This window comes from Dunckerocampus dactyliophorus, chromosome 5 (genome assembly GCF_027744805.1).
Source record: "Dunckerocampus dactyliophorus isolate RoL2022-P2 chromosome 5, RoL_Ddac_1.1, whole genome shotgun sequence".
Classification (NCBI taxonomy): Eukaryota; Metazoa; Chordata; class Actinopteri; order Syngnathiformes; family Syngnathidae; genus Dunckerocampus; species Dunckerocampus dactyliophorus.
Window position 1 is genome coordinate 30,321,224 of NC_072823.1, and position 19,501 is coordinate 30,340,724.

General features: G+C 38.8%; 1 protein-coding gene across 6 annotated transcripts in view; it reads left to right on the plus strand.

Annotated features, from left to right (window-relative positions):
* LOC129180886 (voltage-dependent calcium channel subunit alpha-2/delta-4-like) overlaps positions 1–19,501 on the plus strand; it is a 66,660-nt gene that overhangs the window by 5,491 nt on the left and 41,668 nt on the right. For 4 of the 6 annotated variants that reach the window (XM_054775179.1, XM_054775180.1, XM_054775183.1 and 1 more), the window contains exons 3-14: positions 8,112–8,228; positions 8,296–8,355; positions 10,676–10,838; positions 10,914–11,045; positions 11,153–11,213; positions 12,506–12,656; positions 12,769–12,843; positions 14,563–14,652; positions 16,257–16,370; positions 16,472–16,684; positions 16,809–16,826; positions 16,968–17,045. In XM_054775179.1, the coding sequence (XP_054631154.1) occupies positions 8,112–8,228; positions 8,296–8,355; positions 10,676–10,838; positions 10,914–11,045; positions 11,153–11,213; positions 12,506–12,656; positions 12,769–12,843; positions 14,563–14,652; positions 16,257–16,370; positions 16,472–16,684; positions 16,809–16,826; positions 16,968–17,045 (1,272 nt within the window). Of the gene's footprint in view, positions 1–8,111; positions 8,229–8,295; positions 8,356–10,585; positions 10,839–10,913; positions 11,046–11,152; positions 11,214–12,505; positions 12,657–12,768; positions 12,844–14,562; positions 14,653–16,256; positions 16,371–16,471; positions 16,685–16,808; positions 16,827–16,967; positions 17,046–19,501 lie in introns of those variants that run through there. The other 2 variants (XM_054775182.1, XM_054775185.1) reach the window with 2 other exon arrangements.

The window sequence follows — 19,501 nt, forward strand, 5'->3', positions numbered from 1 at the left end:
ATATTGTCATCAAAAGCCCGAGTAAAACGGCAACAAATACTGTAATTACACTGTACCCTTGCATTTCACAGTCAAGTAATCCTCTGTGCTCCCTCTGGTGGCCCGGCGCCCGGCAGCGGGCATCCATTGGCCAATGAACTTCTGTGTCACGTAGGGGCTTACAGCCATGTGATTGGATTCCAAAACACAGAGACACTGGTGGCAAGTTAAATGAGTTTAATACTCTTAGTCGTGTAGTAGACAACACAGTCCAAAACATAACCAGGGCGCAGCCACGGGAAACAAAAACACAAGACGCTGCACAAAACTCCAAGGCAGGGTAAAAACCAAAATAGCAAAAGCTAGAACTGAGGTCGCTGCACAAAAACACTAAATACTAAACAAGGTAGATAAACTAACGAGAACCAAAAACTAAATCTACAGAACTAGGAACACTTGGCAAAGAGCGTGTAGCAAAAACGATGACAAAAACTAGATGAGGCAAAAATGAGATTCATCGAACAAGGTACGAGAATCAAAAAATGCAAAAGCTGAACAGCAGAACTTGTAAAACATATGTGATGATTGCTAAACACAGAATCAAGAATGTAGCAAAACGGTCTAAAGCGTAAAGTATTTACGAGAACTAAGCATGGCCAGGATAACGGTAGCAAGAGCATGAGGATCAAAGCATGGTACCGAGCATGAAGAGACAATCTGGCAAATGACTAAACCACAAGCAAGAGCTAAATAGTCCAACGCTGATTGAACACAGGTGTGACAGGAACTCCTCCCCTAGGCAGGCAGGTGTGCTGCAATGAGAAACCATTAGATGGCAGCACCGCAGACACTCAGACTATGACACTGCTTGGCGCAATGGATTGTGGGTACAAGTTAAAATAGCTTTGATTTCTTATTTTAAACTTGTATTGGTACTTGTCTTGTATATTTTAAAGTTACCTTTTGATTGTTAGTGTCACGGTGTGTTGAGGCTGTCGAGTGCTTGACCCCCAGTATGCAGAAACGAGGCGGTGGCATGCCAAAATAAAAGTCTTTTAATGATGCAGGTACTCACGGTACTTCAGACACAGCAACAAAAAACAACATAAATAACTGTCCACGGCAGAGGCAACAGGTAGTGAGAACGTCTAGGTGACAGGACCGGCGAGGAGACAAGGACCAGCAATGAACCGCCAGCTGCGCGATATCCAGGAGCGAAGCGACTGTCTCTTCCTAAAAATAAGAGCGCATGGCATGACAGTTAGTTGCTGTGTGAAAAGTTTGTACGATATGCTTGTAAGATGAAACCATGAGTCAAACACCGAAGGCATAGCACCATAAGCCAACGGCTAACTGACGGCGTTACCAAGCAACAGTAACAAGGTCAAAGGCTCGAGGGAGAGGAAGCGCAACAAGCGGTGGCTCTAGCAGTTGTGGTCGAAGTACTCCAGATTCAGTCATATATACGGAAGATGTCGATCTAGAACAGATTCCTGAGACAACCGGAGGTGCTCAGCTATTACCACACCCGCCGCCGAGACCCAACAAGGATGACAGTTAATCAGATGACACAACTGAGTGGAAATATAGATAAAGCAACAGCGACAGCCTTGCAGAAGGTTAAACACCGCGCAAAAAAGCAAGAAAGAAGCTTAATGGAAAAGAGTGAGGATACCACGGCGAAAACCACGGAGGATTATGGAAAACAGATGCAGCAACTTGTGGAGAATTCCAACTCCATGCAAAGAGTAATTCAAAGTCTGCTAGAGTCTTCCAACGCCATACAAAGAGAAATGCAAGGTCTGAGAGAGCAAGTTCAAGTTCAGAGAGAAGCATTGCAAAATGAAATGGGGATATTAAGGAAGGAAATGCAAGGTCTGAGAGTGGAGAATAAAAAATTACAGGAAAGTTATGCTGCACTGGGAGCCACTCTCAGAAAGGAATGTGAAGAAAAGGATAAAATCATTGAGCAGCTGAAAAACACCATAGATGACATGGATCAGAACACACCAATGAGTGACGTGGTCGTGACGGGACTTTGAATCAAACCAAGGTCCTACGCCACAGCAGTGGTGAATACTGAAGAACAAGATGAAAGGGATGTCGCCTCAACAGAGCAACAAGTTGTTGCTTTCTTGCAATCAAAGAACGTGGATGTAGACATCCAATCTATTGATACTTGCATCCCACTGTATGGGAGGAACCTACTACACCCGTCATCATCGTCAAATTCACTAATAGGAAACACAAGGTTGCTCTGCTGAAACAGGGAAAGAAGCTGAAAGGAACAAATGTCTACATGAATGACCACCTGACCAAGCGCAACGCTGAGATTGCTAAGAAAGCACGTGATCTGAGGAAGCAAGGAAGGATCCAAGGAACATGGAGTGCAAACTGCAAAATCTTCATCAAAGCAAATGGAGGACCAGAGACCAGAGTTCTTGCTGTCAAAGACATCAAGGACCTAGAAGGATACTGAGGTCTCCCAACATGGAGGAAAACAGCTTCAATATGCTACAAGAAGATCTACAACTGGACACTTTTTACTTTACAGATCACAAACAATTGATATGAAAAAGATATTGATCCAGACTCAAATGTTTTCTCTCACATTACAAACGACTGCCGTTATTATACGGAGGAGCAATACAACAACAGCTTCATCAACGACGACAAGTTATCCATCATACACATAAACAGCAGAAGCTTGAACGCAAACTTTACTAATATTAAACAATATTTGAATCACTTCAAAGAACCTTTCAAAGTAATAGCAATCTCAGAACTTGGATCAATGCTAACAAAGGAATGGATATGAAATGATGAGTGCAAACAGGAACAATGCAAATGGAGGAGGTGTGGCCGTTTACGTGGACAAACATCTGAACTACAAAATGGTAAAGAATATGTCATTTGTCATTGATAACATTTTAGAATGTATAACAATGGAAATCTGTAAAGAAAAAAGCTAAAATGTGTTAACAAGTTGTGTGTACAGAACTCCAAAGTCAAAGATTGGAATGTTTGAGGATTGGATTAAGACAACGTTTGCAGACATAGGTCAAAAAACTATTTTCATATGTGGAGACTTCAATATTGGCCTCTTGAGCTCACACAAGTGCAAGGAAATAGACGACTTCACAGATACAATGTATAGTTTGAGTTTATATCCTAAAATCATCAGACCAAGCAGAATACCAGAGCACTGTGCCACCCTCATCCATAATATATTCACCAATGACTTTGATAACAACACCATCAGTGGCCTGCTAATTAGTGATATCAGTGATCATCTTCCAGTGTTCACTATTTACAATGAACATTATAAGAAAAGACAGGTGGAGGCAAAAAAGACTTTTCAAAGATTGCGTACTGAGGACAGCATCCGGGCCTTCAAGATAGGACTAGAAGAACAAAGTTGGGAGAGGGTCTACAGTGCAATAGATGTGGATGAAGCATATTACAGCTTCCTTGGTACTTACATGGAGCTCTACGATAAGAACTGTCCCTGGCAAGAAAAGCCCAAGAAGCAAAAGAAAAACCAGCAGCCATGGATGACAAAAGGACTAAAAAACGCCTGTAAGAAGAAGAAGACATCATACAGGACATTCATCATCCAACAGACTACAGAAGCAGAACAAAAGTATAAGACTTACAAGAATAAGTTGAAAACTATCTTGAGAGTGTGTAAGAGGGAATATTATAGTCATGTACTAAATAAGAACAAAAATAAGATGAGAGCAACTTGGGGCATCTTAAATAGTCTTATAAAGAACAACTTTAAGAAAGCAGACTACCTTCACTATTTCACAGTTGGAAACACCAACAGGAAGGACATGAATGCGGTAGCTGAAATGTTTAATGAATATTTTGTAAATATTGGACAAAAACTGGAAGAAGAAATTCCAAAACAAGACACAATTGATGAAGGGAATGATATCATTGATAGGAATCTTAATTCTATGTTTCTCACTGCTGTAACCAAAAAGGAGATCACTGACATTGTTAAACATTTTAAGGCAAAAACATCAACTGATTGTCATGGAATCGAAATGGAAACAATTAAAAGGGTCATCAATGAGATCGCAGACCCGTTAGCATAGATTAGTAACTTATCATTTCAGACTGGAATATTTCCAAGCAAAATGAAAACAGCCAAGGTGGTTCCAATTTTCAAAAAAGGAGACAAACACCAATTTACAAATTATCGGCCAGTTTCCTTGTTACCACAATTCTCTAAAATTGTGGAGAAGCTATTTAATAATAGGTTGGACAAATTTATTAATAACAATGAATTATTTGCTAGCAGTCAATATGGTTACAGAGCCAACATTTCAACTTCTATGGCACTGATGGAAATCACGGAGGAAATCACTACTGCCATAGACAACAGAAGATGTGCAGCAGCAGTATTCATGGATCTGACAAAAGCCTTCGATACAATTAATCACACTATCTTAATTTCATAATTAGAAAGGTACGGAATTAGAGGATTAGTCTTGAATTGGGTTAAAAGCTACCTAGCAAAGAGGAAACAATTTGTAAAGCTAGGAGAATACACATCTGGGAGTTTATACACCACGTGTGGAGAACCCCAGGGGTCCATACTGGGACCAAAACTGTTTAATTTGTACATCAACGGAATTTGTAAAGTAACAAAGGACTTAAAATTGGTCTTATTCGCGGATGATACCACCGCTTTCTGTTCTGGTGAAAGCACACAAGAACTCATTAAAAAGGTCAAGGATGAAAAGGTCATATTAAAGTCATGGTTTGACAGGAACAGATTATCTCTGAACTTAAGTAAAACTAAAATAATGCTATTTGGAAATAGCAGAAAGGACACGTACGACCAAATACAAATTAATGGAGTGGATATTGAAAAAGTGGAAGAATATAAATTCCTTGGGGTTATAATAGATGAAAAAATGAGTTGGAAATCTCATATTAAAATTATACAACAAAAGGTGGCGAGAAATAGCTCTATATTGAATAAAGCAAAATATGTTCTTGACCAAAAATCCCTCCACACTCTGTACTGTTCCTTAGTATTAGCATATTTCATGTATTGTGTGGAGATATGGGAAATAATTATAAAAGCAATCTTCACTCACTCACTGTACTGCAAAAAAGATCAGTGAGGATCATTCATAATACCAAGTATAGACAACATACACACCTTTATTTTTAATATCACATATTAGTGATGATCATTCATAATACCAAGTATAGACAACATACACACCTTTATTTTTAATATCACATATTAGTATCATTCATAATACCAAGTAAAGACAACATACACGCCTTTATTTTTAATATCACATATTAGTATCATTCATAATACCAAGTATAGACAACATACACACCTTTATTTTTAATATCACATATTAGTATCATTCATAATACCAAGTATAGACAACATACACACCTTTATTTTTAAAATCACAGATATTAATATTTGCAGATTTAATAAACTTTCAAACCGCTAGAATAATGCATAAAGTTAATAACAACTCGTTACCCAAAAACCTAATAAAGTATTTCTCAAAAAGAGAGGAGAAATTAAACCTAAAACTTTTATATGTGAGAACTAGGCTGAAAAGCCACAGCATTTCCGTGTGTGGAATGAAAAGATGGAAGGGATTGAGTAAGGAACTAAAACAAAGTACAGAGATGAGCACATTCATAAACAATACAAGCAGTTGATGTTTGCTAAATACAAGGAAGAAGAGTCTTGATTGTTCTGTCAGGTTTGTTATTTTTTTAGTTTTTTTGTTTATAAAAAAAAGCTTTGTTCTTTATTTATTTATTTATTTAGTAATGTTATTATTATTATTATTATTAATGTATATGTGTATATATATATATATATATATATATATATATATATATATATATATATATATATATATAATTATTTTGGGGGGGTGTGGGGGAGGGGTGTCTCACCGTTATCTATTATGTGTTATCCTGACTATCACAGAAAACATGACATGGAATGCAGGAAGTGAACTACATGTACTGTACTAGGTGTGGAATAGATGGGGGGTAGGATTAAATAAGCTTTGCTTCTTCCTACTCCTTTTGGACATGTGGAACTGTGAAATAATGAATCATGAGATGTATTCCATTGTAACCTTCATGTTCAAATAAACTAAACCAAACCAAACTGTTACATTGCGTAATGACCTCCTGCCATTTCCAATGGCTGGATCAGCTTGTTGTGTGTTCTTCTAATAGCTTATGATTGGCTTCTGCCAAAGAAAGGGCTGCTGTTTTCTCTCTGACTTGTGTGCAGTACGGACTGGTAGTAGTTCTTCATTATGAAAGATGTCACAAGGTTGGACAAAAGACACGTTAGCAGCACGGCTGTATAAACTGCAAGGCAGGTTGAGACACTGGGATTGATGGCAACTGTGCAATCACAGCTGTGAAATTTGACATATTTCACAGCAAATTACTATCATGTTACTGTAAAAGTCATGCAATTATTAGCCAGTAATTCACTGTGAATTTACATTAAAAATCGCAGCATTTCTGCTCGATTCTTTTTTTTTTAAAAAGCAGAGCACATCTGTCACATATCTTTGATGAGCATTTTTGCTAGATTCTTAAAGCCCCCAGTGCACCCCTGTCACATATAGAGGATCTTTGACTAGTGTTTTTTGCAAAATCCTTAAAAACAGCAGAGCATGCCTGTCACATTTAAAGCGTATTTGACGAGCATTTGTGCTACATCCCTAAAACAAGCAGGGAGCTCCTGTCACATAGAAGAGCTTTAGATCCTTAACAACAGCAGAGCGCTGGTGGAACATATAGAGGATCTTTGACTAGTGTTTTTTTGCTGGATTCTTAAAACCACCAAAGTGCTCCTGTCACATATCGAGGACCTTTGACTTGCTTATTCTGCTAGAACAGGGGTGTCCAAACTATTTCCGTCGAGGGCCACATACTGAAAAATGAAAGGATGCAAGGGCCACTTTGATATCTATTAAAGCAACACATAGACATGCGAAGAAGCGAAATGTAGCTCAAGAAAAAACTGCATTTCACCCTTGTAATATAGGTGAAATGCTACTAAAAATGACGAGTAATACGAGTTTATTCTTGTAAAATTGTGACTTTTGTTCTTCATTCGTTTGACTTTTTTCTTAATATTTTGACTTTATTGTCATAAAATTACAGCTGTTTTTTTCCATTTCAACAATAATGTATTTTTTCTTTATTTCAACGGTCTTACCAAAATGATATTTTTCCTCATTTTACAAGTTTATTCCCATAAAATTGCAACTTTTTTCTCATTAGAAATGTTTTTTTCTCTTAATATTTTGACTCTACTCTACTCACATTTCTGCTGTGGATTTTTTCTATTTAATTTTCCAAATATTTCAACTTTCTTTCTAATATTTTGACTTTATTCCCATGTTATACATTTTCCCCCAACCCAAGTTTTCAAAAATTACAACTTTAGTCATTGTTTTTGGCTTAAAAAAAATCTAACTTTTTTTCTTCAATATTTCATACTAATACTTTATTCTTGTGAAATTATGGCTTTTTTCCCTGCTGGATTTCAACTCTTCTCTTAATATTTTGACTTTTGACTGATTTTCCCATTTTTGCTGCTGCTGTTGTTGTTTTTTTGAGTTTCCTTGTTAAATTACATTTTTAGACTGCTGTGGGCCAATAAAATCACAGCCGCGTGCCGCAAATGGCTCCCGGGCCACAATTTGGACACCCCTGTGCTAGACCATTAAAACCACCAAAGTGCTCCTGTCACATATTGAGGATCTTTGACTGGTGTTTCTGCTAGATGCTTAAAAAAAGCAGAGTGTAAACTGTATGGGCGTTTTTTTTCAGAAGGCTTTATAGGCGGAGTAGGTGTGTCCCATCACGTGCATGATGAGCTGCCTCTTTTTGTCTGTTTTTATATCTTTAGAACACAGAGAAATGAGAAAGATGTGTGTTCATGTCTCACATAAGGATTGTGGATGATGGGCAAAATTCCCAAAAACGTGCACTTCTCCTTGGATAACATGAGCGGGAGCTAAACATGAACATCTTGTTTGGGTTTGTTAGCCACGCTGCAGCTAGCGTACACTGACCTCCTCGCTGTGTCTGTGCCCCGCCAGAAACTGAAGGACGTGGAGTCCATCATCAAGATAGTGGACCTGGACGGAGGAGACCTGGTGAAGGATTATGCGGATGAAATAGAACGCATGCTGGGCAGCAAAATGAAATCCGTCAAGGTGACCGGGAATGAAAAGCATCCAAAATGGATGTTTTTGAGTCCTCATCGTCATCTTGGTGTTTCAGAGGTTAGCAGAGTCCGCAGAAGACGCCGACCTGTACCACGAGTTCAACGCCTCCTTAGAGGTGAGTCGGGCTGCAGTTCAACTTTGACACGTGTCAGCGATGCTAAGGCATGACAATGCATTGTGATCATTGTATCTGCACCGTTTCTCAAAAATATACGAACTAACACATCTTCACTCTTTCGTGGTTGAGTATAGCCGATTATTAGCACAAAAATATGCACATTCAAACACATACTTTGCCCAAATGAAGCATTTTCAACCATAACAATGGCTAAATGAAGTAAAATACAAGAAGACGCATTCAAAGAAGTTGTGATATGTAGTGTTCTACACCAGTCACTAGGTGTCAGTAATGTTACATTGATGACACAATAGCCACCGCAGGAAGTTCTGTGCAGAGCAGGAGGTAAAAAACTAAACAAAACAAGGAACTCTCCCAATGCTAACATGTGAGTCTATATTGTGTCTTATTTATGTCTTATATGTCATATTTTAACAAGATATTTTACTATCTCTAATAATGTTCAGAATTGTATTTAGAAGGTCATAAACAGGTTTACTTTGGCTTATTTTCTCTTATTGTGTCAACTATATGGGGTAATAGGAGTGTAATGGTGACTATAGGGATGCTATTTCATGTTTAGAGGGCTCTAATAATGTTAAAAACCGTAGTTAGAAGGTTGTAAACAGGTTTTTTTTATGTATTATACTGTATATCTTATTTTCTCTTATTATGTCTGCTATATTAGGTATTAGGAGTGTAAAGGTGACTCTCGGGGTGTTATTTCATGTCTAGAGGGTTCTAATCATGTTTAAAAACGCATTTAGAAGGTCGTAAAAAGGTTTCTATGCTATAACTGCCAAAAGATTCAGTTTATAAATATGTCTTTTTTTTTAATGTCCAAATATTTCAACTTTCTTATTAAATCACCTTCAGAAATGTATTTTTCATAATACACTAAGTCCCCAACTTACAAACATCCGACATGTGAACTTTCAGAGATACGAACACAAGCTGACTGGTCTATTTTTTCATGTATTTTGCCTTGTAGTACTGTACTGTAACTCCATATTTATACTGTACATGCTTGACCAGTAGAGGCCACTGTGACACTGCTAATGGGACCAACAGAAGAAGAGATAGACGCTGGGCAGAGAAAGCTACCGTAAATAGAAAGCTAAATTGTAGTTGTATGATACAACCCGGACAGAGCGTGTGATTAAAGTTTATGAAGAGTTAATAGGCCTGCTTAATTCTACACCACCCACAGAACACTACCTCTTTTAGAAGAGTCTAACCACCACCACCATTTGTCCTTTTTTTCAATAACTCCTCCTCCTCCACCACAACGACATATGCTCGACCACTCCTCTTCAAAGGTAAATAACATTTATCATTACGTATTATTATATCACTTTTATTATTGTTTTTTTCATTAATTATCCTTGTTTAATATTACTACTGCATCCAAACTCATATAATATTACCTTTTCCCCTACTTAAGAACAATTCGACTTAAGAACGGTCGTCTGGAACCAATTGTGTTCGTTGGTTGGGGACGTGGTGTATTATAACTTTATTCCCATATCACTAATTTTTCCTCAACCAAATTTTCTAAAAATGACAACTTTATTTTTATTTAGTTTGTTTCTCATGATATTATGACTTTTTTTAAAGTGCTTTTTAAAAAAATATTTGAACTCTACTGTGCTACTTTGTCCTCATAAAATTGCGAGTTAGATTGATATTTGACTTATGATATTTTGACTTTACTCTTGTAAAATTTGAGCAGTTTTTTCCATTTCTGCTAGGTTTTTAAAAATGTACCCAACTACTTCAACTTGTAAATTTTATTCTCCAAATTATGACTTTATTTCCAAAATATTTCCACTTTATTTGCATACATTATGAATTTTTCTGCGGGCACACTTTTAAAAAATTGCTATGTTATTTTTTGTTTTTGTTTTGTTTCTCACGATATTATGACTTTATAAAAAAAAAATGTCTTTTTTTAATATTTAAAATTTACGCTACTAATTACATTCGTTTTCCTCATATTACTTTATTCTTGAAGAATTAGACTTTTTCTTGGTAGATTACAACTTTTTTCTTCTAATATTTTGAATGTATTTTTGTAAAATTACTGCTGGTTTTTATTTTTGTAATTTTTTTTCAAGTATTCTTGTTAAAGTGTATTTTTAGAATGTGCCGCGGGCCGCGTTCTTTAAACCCCACAGCATATCATATCGATACCATGCAACTATGGATCATCTGATTGGATGTTCAGGAGGTGTCCAAGTGCTCCCCTCTGGTGTTGGCACGCTGAATGACACGTGTTGAGTTGAGGGTGAGGGGTCATCTTGCGGTGTCTCATTAGTTTGACTACTACAACTCCATGCTCATCAACACCGCGGACGAGGACGGCAACTACGTGGACCTGGGCGGCGAGTTCCCCCTGGAGGAGAACGAGCACTTCAACAAGATGCCCGTCAATACGCAGCAGAGCAACATCCAGGTGCCCACCAACGTCTACAACAAAGGTGAGCAGGTCTCGCAAACACACATGAGCCGGCTGTGGTTTTATAACGCTCCGCTCACGTCCCGCCGCACGTTAGATCCCAACATCCTCAACGCCATCTACAACTCGGAGGCACTCAATGACGTTTTCATCGCGAACTTCCAGAAGGACCCCACGCTGACGTGGCAGTACTTTGGCAGCTCCACTGGCTTCTTCAGGATCTACCCTGGTAGGCTAGCACACGTTTGGTTTCAATAGCCAACACAACCACCAGGGGGCAGCATGTTGCCTGAAAAGCTAAAAAGCAACACATTGTAAACAAAAGTCATGTTTCAGGCATCAAATGGACTCCAGACACAAATGGGGTGGCAGCTTTTGACTGCAGAAACCGAAACTGGTGAGTTTTTATTCCTCTTAACACTCTGTTAAGAGACACTCTGTGATGTGTTTTTATTGGCTCGCCGCACTTTCTAAAAGTACAATTTAACAAGACAGCTAAAGGAAAAAAAGAAACAACAGCGAAAATGGAAAAATTATATAAAGTCAAAATATTAAGAGAAAAAAGTTGGAATCTAATGAGAAAAAGTTATAATTTTATAAGAATAATAACATCATTTTGGTAGCATAAGGTTGAAATATGAAAGAAAATTTTAAAGAAAATATTTTTTTAACAAAGAAAACAAAATTAACTTGCAATTTTTGGTAAAAATTTGGATGGGGAACAAGTTATAATAAAGTAAAAATATTATGGAGGACAATTTAACAAAAACAGTAGAGATTCTAAAAGCAAATACAATTTTACAAGAACAAACTCATAATATTATGAGAAAAAAATAATGTCATTTTAGTACCGTAAAGTTGAAATATTCAAGAAAAAATGTTATTTTTTTAAACATTGGAATAGTATGAGAAACAAACAAAACAAAATAAAGTTTACATTTTTTGGAAAATTAGGTTCGGTTAATAGTTATAATATTATGGGAACAAAGTCCATGATATTAAGAAAAGAAAAGACATTTTAAATTATTTTAAAATAAAAAAACAGCAGAAATGGAAAAAAAACAGCTGTAATTTAACAGAATAAGGTAAAAAAAAAGTTGTATTCTTGCAAGCAAAAAAGTTGCAACTTTACGACAATGAACTTGTAATATTGTGAGGAAAAATGTCGTTTTACTAGCATAAAGTTGAAATATTAAAGAAGAAATATCTCATAATATTGAGAAACAAACAAGACAAAAAGTTGTCATTTTTGGAAATTTTGTTTGGGGAAAAAGTTATAATAAAAAAAAAAAGAGTGAAGTTGATATTAACAATAGGCTTTTTCACCGACATAACAAAGCTGAGATGAAATAAATATAACTTGTTAGCATATCTGCATGTGTTGCTTTAGAATAGGTGATAACGCAGGTCAAATGTACAGCCTACGTGTACCACTGTTAAAACAAGCCCACAATTTTGACACGTTTATGTCTTTATGCTTCACTGGTAAATTTTTTTTCCTCAAGTGTTCAGATTTTGCGCTTTGTTCAGTGGTCAACGAATACACCACATTTGCAGGGACACGAATGCTGAATGGCAAAGGGGAATCCACTTTTTATTGATTATCATGCAATCGCTGTATGATGGTACTATCAGTATGGTTGTGTGTGTGTGTGTGTGTGTGTGCATGTGCGTGCATATGTGTGCTAGGTACATCCAGGCGGCCACGTCTCCCAAGGACATCATCATCATGGTGGACATCAGCGGCAGCATGAAGGGTTTGAAGATGACCATCGCCAAGCACACCATCAACACCATCCTGGACACACTTGGAGAGAACGACTTTGTCAACGTCATTGCAGTGAGATACACGTGCATACACACACACACGCACACACACACAGACCTGAGTGGAGTACTGATGTTTGATGTTCACCTTTTGTCTGTGTGTGTGTGTGTGTGTGTGTGTACAGTACACAGACTACGTGCGCTATGTGGAGCCATGCTTCAAAGGAACTCTGGTCCAGGCTGACTTGGACAATAGAGAGGTACACACACACACACACACACACACACACTTCAACATCTGACCTAAAGAAGGTGAAGAAAAAACAAATAAACATATAAATCAAGCAAATAATCAGTTAACATTTTGTTACTGTTATCAAAAATGAGTATCTCCATGAACATGCAACATACTGTTTACAATTAATGCTACATTTCATACAGCGTTATCAATATAGTTAAATAAATCTATTCAGTTCAATTCGCTTTGACCAAGTTCATAGGTTTATACGTTCATAAGTGCACTTAGAATTAGGGATGCTCCCATCAGGGTTTTATCCTGCCGATTCCGATAACGATCATCCATGCGTGAAATCGGACGATACCGATCACATAGATTAAGTGTACATTTTTCTATTTATTTGTGATGAGTGGTATTGGCCAGAGGTGCCGTATATGGGAGAAAGATTAGGACAATTCCAAGGTCCCCTGACTGCCAGGGGGCCCAAAAAATAGGTAATTATTGAAAAAATAAAGGGGGGGGGCAAGGTTTTTTTTTTTTTTTTGGCCCAGAATTCCTAGTTGCACCCTTCTATTGGCGATATGATTTGAAGAAGGGACCCATGGAATCACCTCCATTTACACAAAAACATATTTGACTTACTTTTCAAAACAACAAATATCACTGGTGAAACCTCCAGAGGATGAGACGTCTTCTCTAAGGAGAGTTTGGATGTGGGAGTACATAGCATGGTGGCGTTCTCGCAGGACTTCCAGGTGTCACGCAGCGGGGCTCCAAGTGAGAGAGCAGCTGGCGAACCCGGTGTCTTCCACTGCTGGTCATCAGCTCAGATGAATTCAGTCATTTTTTGGGTTATTTGCTTTCGACTTCTGACTGTCACGCACATACAGGCGAGTGTATGTGGCGTGTGTATACTTCGTGAGCCTTGAAAACTCACCATACTCCGTCAAGTGTTTGTTCTTCAAATGCCGTATTAAATTGAAGCTTTTTAGCGTGCTACTCTGGCGAGATATTTTACATGACTTACTCTGATGTCATTCTTCTTGTCTTGAAATGCAACCTAACGGATACTGTGAACATCCAGCAGCAATACGACATTTTGGCATGACTGCTATCTGAAGTACAAAAGTCGACCATCTACCTCGAAGCGTTTCTTTGTCACCTATGGCGCCGTGAACTATAACTGTCATTTTTGCGAATTTACTGTTCACTTTCAGGAGAATATAATATATGTAACATATTTAAGCAAAGTTGATGAATCATGTCAGGGACCCTTTAAGTGATACTGACGTTAAATGGGTCACATAGGCCATGTTTGGAGCTATTCTAAATTAGCGATTAGCTAAAGAGGCTTTTGAATGGCGATGGTGGCGATGCTGCGAAACCGTAAAATACAGTAATTTACAAGAGAAGTTTGACTCGATGCTGAGTGGATGTTTCAGACAGAGAAAGGCAATGGTATCAGTCGATCCGATCACCGTAGCATGAGGAAACAATAAGAGCACGCTGGCCACGGTGACGAGTAGCCACCACAGCAAGAGGAGTGACAGGGTGACATGCAGCTTAAAGAGAGTCACGTCCTGCCCCAACAAGGTGGCAAAGGGAAGTGTCATGCCCTGTTACACTGTTCTATGGCTATCATCACACAAGTCATCACTGGGAGTCTTCTGTGGTGACAGCAGAATAAATGTGTGTAAACGGTACATGTGTTGCCATGACAACAACTCCACATGTTTGTCAGCACTTCAAGATGTTGGTGGAAGAGCTGCACGTGAAAGGAGAAGCAAAGATCAAGAACGCTATGAAGGAGTCCTTCAAGATCCTCAGTGAGGTGGGTGTCTCTCGCCTTAGAGGCGGGGTGGCCAAAGTGCGGCCCGGCGGCACATTCTAAAAATATAATTGAACAAGAAATACTTTTTTTTTTTCAAAAATGGAAAAATCTGCAGGAATTTTACAAGAATTAAATCACAGTATTAAGAGATAAAAGTTGTAATCTAACAAGAAAAGGTTGCAATTTTATGAGAATAACACTGTGATATAATAAAGAAAAATGTCATTTTCATAGCAGAAAGTTGAAGTATTAAAGAAAATGGATGTAAATGTTTTTAAGTCGTAATATGGAAAAAAAAAAAAACGAATAAAGTTGTCATTTTTTGAAAATTATGTTGCGGAAAACGTTATAGTGTTGGAAAAAACAACAACGACAGAAATGTAAAAAAAAGCTGTAATTTTAGAAGAACATTTTACAAGAATAAACTCATCATATTGTGAGGAAGATTTTAGTTGCATCGCATATTAAAGAAGAAATTGTTTAAAATTGGGAGTATTTTGAGAAACAAACAAAACTAAAGTTGTATTTTTTATGACTATAAATTAAGTTGAGTAAAAAGTTATATTATGAGAATTAAGTCAAAATATGGAAATAAAGACATAATATTCCGAAAAGAAAATTGACTAAGTTTATTTTAGAGATGATATCTGGCAATTTCCATGGTTTTCTTGATAACCAAAATCTTCAAAAGTTCTTATGAATAGCTGTAGCATTGTACTGCCAAAAATGTAACTTATGAACTATTTTAGCTGTCATTGTTATATTTGTCCAAACAAAAGGTACCTTTAGTTGTATCAGGCATTAAAATGAACAAGAAACTGAAGAAACAAGGGTGCTCTAATCATTTTTTCCATGACTGTATCTCCCAACAAGCACAATAATAATCACATAATAATCATACTAATAACACGGGGTACAGTTGTGACCATAATCCACAACAGGCCAAAACTCAACTCTGAACCTCCGAAGTCACTTTCACATCTGTCCGCCCGCCACGAAGGTCCCCTAGGGAACACATTTGCCGTGACACGCACGAGCAGGAGTTTTGTTTACGTCTTAAATGGCTTATTTACTGTTATTCTGTCTACTATAGTGGATAATACAAGTGTAAAGCAATTTACAATATGATGAGAGAATAAGGAAGTACGCTGTCCAGAAAACAAGGAACTGCTTACATGTAAGTTATCTTATTTATGCGTAATATGTCTTATATTCACTGATTATATCTACTATATTGGGTAATACAAATGTAAAGGTAACTGACTATAGGGGTGTTATTTCATGTTTAGAGGTCTCTAATAATGTTTACAACTGTATTTAGAGGATCATAAACATTTTTTAATGCCATAATCATGAAAGTATTCCATTTGTTACTATTGAATCCGACTGATGCAGTTCTTTGTTGACATACATATAACTTGTTGACATCTACACGTGTTGCTTTACAAAATATCAAAGTGGCAAAGTTGCATTTTTCACTTAGTGGCTCTCACTAGAAAAATTGTTTCGACACCCCTGGCTTAGGGGGTAAGTTGCTTCTCTTCGTAGAGCAGTGACTCAGTAAATGTGTGTGTGTGTGTGTGTGTGTGTGTGTGTGTGTACAGGCGCGGGCCAACGGTCTGGGCAGCATGTGCAATCAGGCCATCATGTTGATCACAGACGGCGCCATGGAGGACTTTGAGTCCGTCTTTGAGGAGTTCAACTGGCCCGAGCGCAGGGTGGACACTTTTGAAAACTTGATTTCACTTTCTGGCTCCCTGTCCTTATTCTTCATCAACATGTCAGATGTCGTCCTCACCAGCAGCGCCTGTTCTCCTAGGTGCGAGTCTTCACGTATTTGATCGGCAGAGAGATGACCTTCGCCCAGAACACCAAGTGGATCGCCTGCAACAACAAAGGCTACTACACGCACGTGTCAACGCTGGCCGACGTGCAGGAGAACGTCATGGAATATCTGCACGTGCTCAGTCGGCCAATGGTCATCAACCACGATCATGACATCATCTGGACAGAAGCCTACATGGACACTGTGGTGAGCCCTCTTAAAGGAACTGTAGATCTGTTTTTCCACCTCCTCCATCTTCATTTTCTTCTTCTTCCGCTTCATCTTCACCCTGCCATGATCCCCCTGGGCCTTCCCTCCATCGCTCCACCAGCTTCCCAAAACCAAAGAGGTAAAAAGATGGCTTTCATGGACACAGGTCCTTCTAAACATTTGTCGTCCCTCATTCCACATTTGAACGTTGTCAACATCCTTCCTTGATGTGAAGCATCCTGTTTGTTTTTAAGAGGATGTTCTTGTGTGTGTGTGTCAGCTCTTCAATACCAAAGCTCAGAGTCTCCTGTTGATGACCTCAGTGGCCATGCCTGTCTTCAGCAAGAAGAAGGAGACGGTCAGTCGCGCCTTTGGAACGCTTGTTTGCAGCTATGCTAGCTAGCTGTGGACATAATTTTTTTCTGACAAAAATTTTAGTGGTTAGCACCGTGGGAGAGCTAGCCTCTAAGAGTAACTCAAGGCCTCGCAGCAAACTTGCTAACAGTTCTAGATGAAAGAACTTGTGTAAATGTGCCTGTGATTGCTAAAGTAAATATTTACAACGCTTTTGCTGATTGTGACAAAAGGTGACCATATATTGGTTAGCAAAAAAACATTACACTCGACCTGTTAATGAAATATTCCAATGATACTTACTCAGACTTATTTCAATGGAGTGATCGCTCGTTCATGGAATTAGTTCCAGACTCGACGGTGATGTGTCCATTTCTGCAAAGTAGGATTCCTTATTTATAAATGGATTACTGTCATAGTTAGAGCACAGAAAACCTGTTTATGACTTTCTAAATACACTTTTGACATTAGAGCCCTCTAGACATGAAATAACACCCCTCTAGTGACCTTTGCACTCCTATTACCCAATATAGTAAACATAATAAGACATATACAGTAGGGGTGTCCTGATCTGATCTTCAGGATCTCACATTTGTCTAATTGTGTAAACAAAATAAGGGTGTCATACAAATTGGATTGACTCAATTGGAATGACATCTGTGACTTCATAGGTTCCCAAGAAAATTTGGTTAAAAAAAAAAAAGTCAGGTATTCCAAATCACACCACAAATTAATCTATTTTCAAATGATTACCGTAAATCACGGTGTATAAACCGCACCCCCATTTTCAGGCTCACGGCGGGGGAAATAATTTTTTTTAGTTCAGAAATGCTTGCCAACTCTTTCGTCTCAAATCAACGTGGGTAAAGGTACTAAGCAATTTCAAAAAGAAGAAGAAAGGAGAAATCTGCCGTCCATCAATTCATCTGCAATGGAATTCATGTAAGAAAAGTTTGCTGTCAACTTGCCGATGATGTCCGCTCTCCAACGCCGGATGACTGACTCGTCCACACCGTGCTGCCGTCCTGCTGCCCGGTTCCCAAACTCTTCTGCATACCAGCAGACGGAGAGTTTGAATGCTGCTGTGAAAGATCGTCGTGGCATTTTGAGAGGGTACAGGCCCGGTCACACCGCCCGAACTTTGCTGCCTTGAACGGTAGGAAGAGTGGGCCAAATTTCGACAACGCTTGCAACTTCACTTTAAACGCTGTGTTCACACCGATGTCCAGCGGTTGGAGTTCCTTTGTCAAGCCTCCCGGAATGATGTCAAGCTCCAGGTTCATTTGCTGCACTTGGTTTTTCACAGCGGCTGTGAGATGGGTGGGCATGGAGTCACATACACAGTGACGGTGACACGTGGGGAAAAAAAACATCCGGTCTCTTTCCGTACACGTCACTCAGCCACTCAGCCATTTTCTCCTCGTTCTTCCAGCCCCTTTGATTGGTCCGGCTGGAGACTTTTTTTAGGCAGTGTCTTCCTCTTAAAAATCACCACAGGTAGCAGTTTGTCCATTACCATGGCAACCAAGCACAACAGTAAAAGCCGACTTCTCGTGCCCAGTTGTGTGTATCTACCGTGCTGGTCCCCTGCTCTACATTGTGGTTCACCAGGATGTGGAAAGTGAGCGGCACATCGTCCATGTTGCTGAGGTAGTTGGGCTGGATGTGTTTATCTGCAGTGTTTTTACTGCAGTAGGAGCGGAAGATGACCAGCTTTCCTTGTCAGTTGCTGGATGTTGCTGCGCCACGGTAGTCCTTGCCTGGATGGATAGATGGCGCCGTTTCATAAAATATACCTATATAACTACTGGGGGGCGTGTCTTTAGCGTCCTCAGTCACGTCCACCTTCCCTCTGTGTCTGCAGGAGAAGCTCCCAGTCAGGCGAGCGGAGCGCTCATCAAAGTCACACAGCAACACTTAGATTTTGGAACTCGGTACACACAAAAGGTGCCCCGTCCATTTTGGACAAAATTTAAGACTTTTAAAAGTGCGGTAGAGTATAGAAAACCCGTTTATGACTTTCTAAATATGGGTTTTTACATCATTAGAGCCCCGTAGACAAAATAAATAGGGATGCTCCAATCGATCGGCCACCGATCAGTATCAGCCGATATCCATGGAAAAGCATGTGATCGGCATATGCCAATAAATGCCTTTCAAAGCAGATCACAAAAGCCTGTGGCTCGTACTCTTGCAGCATGTAGGGTGCAGCGTAGCCTCTTGGATAGCGTCCTCCTCCCACTTTCCTTCACACTGCGTTGTTGTGCCAAAACAAAAACCAACATGTCTGCCATGTGGAACTTACCTGCATCACGTGCCTATCTGGCAGGGAAGCACATTAAAAAGTTTAAATTTATACGGCATTTGAAGAGCAAACAAATGGTGAGTTTTCGAGGCTCACGGTGTGATCATCAGTCGAACGTCAGCTAATGCAGCCATGTGGACAACACTCGACTGCGT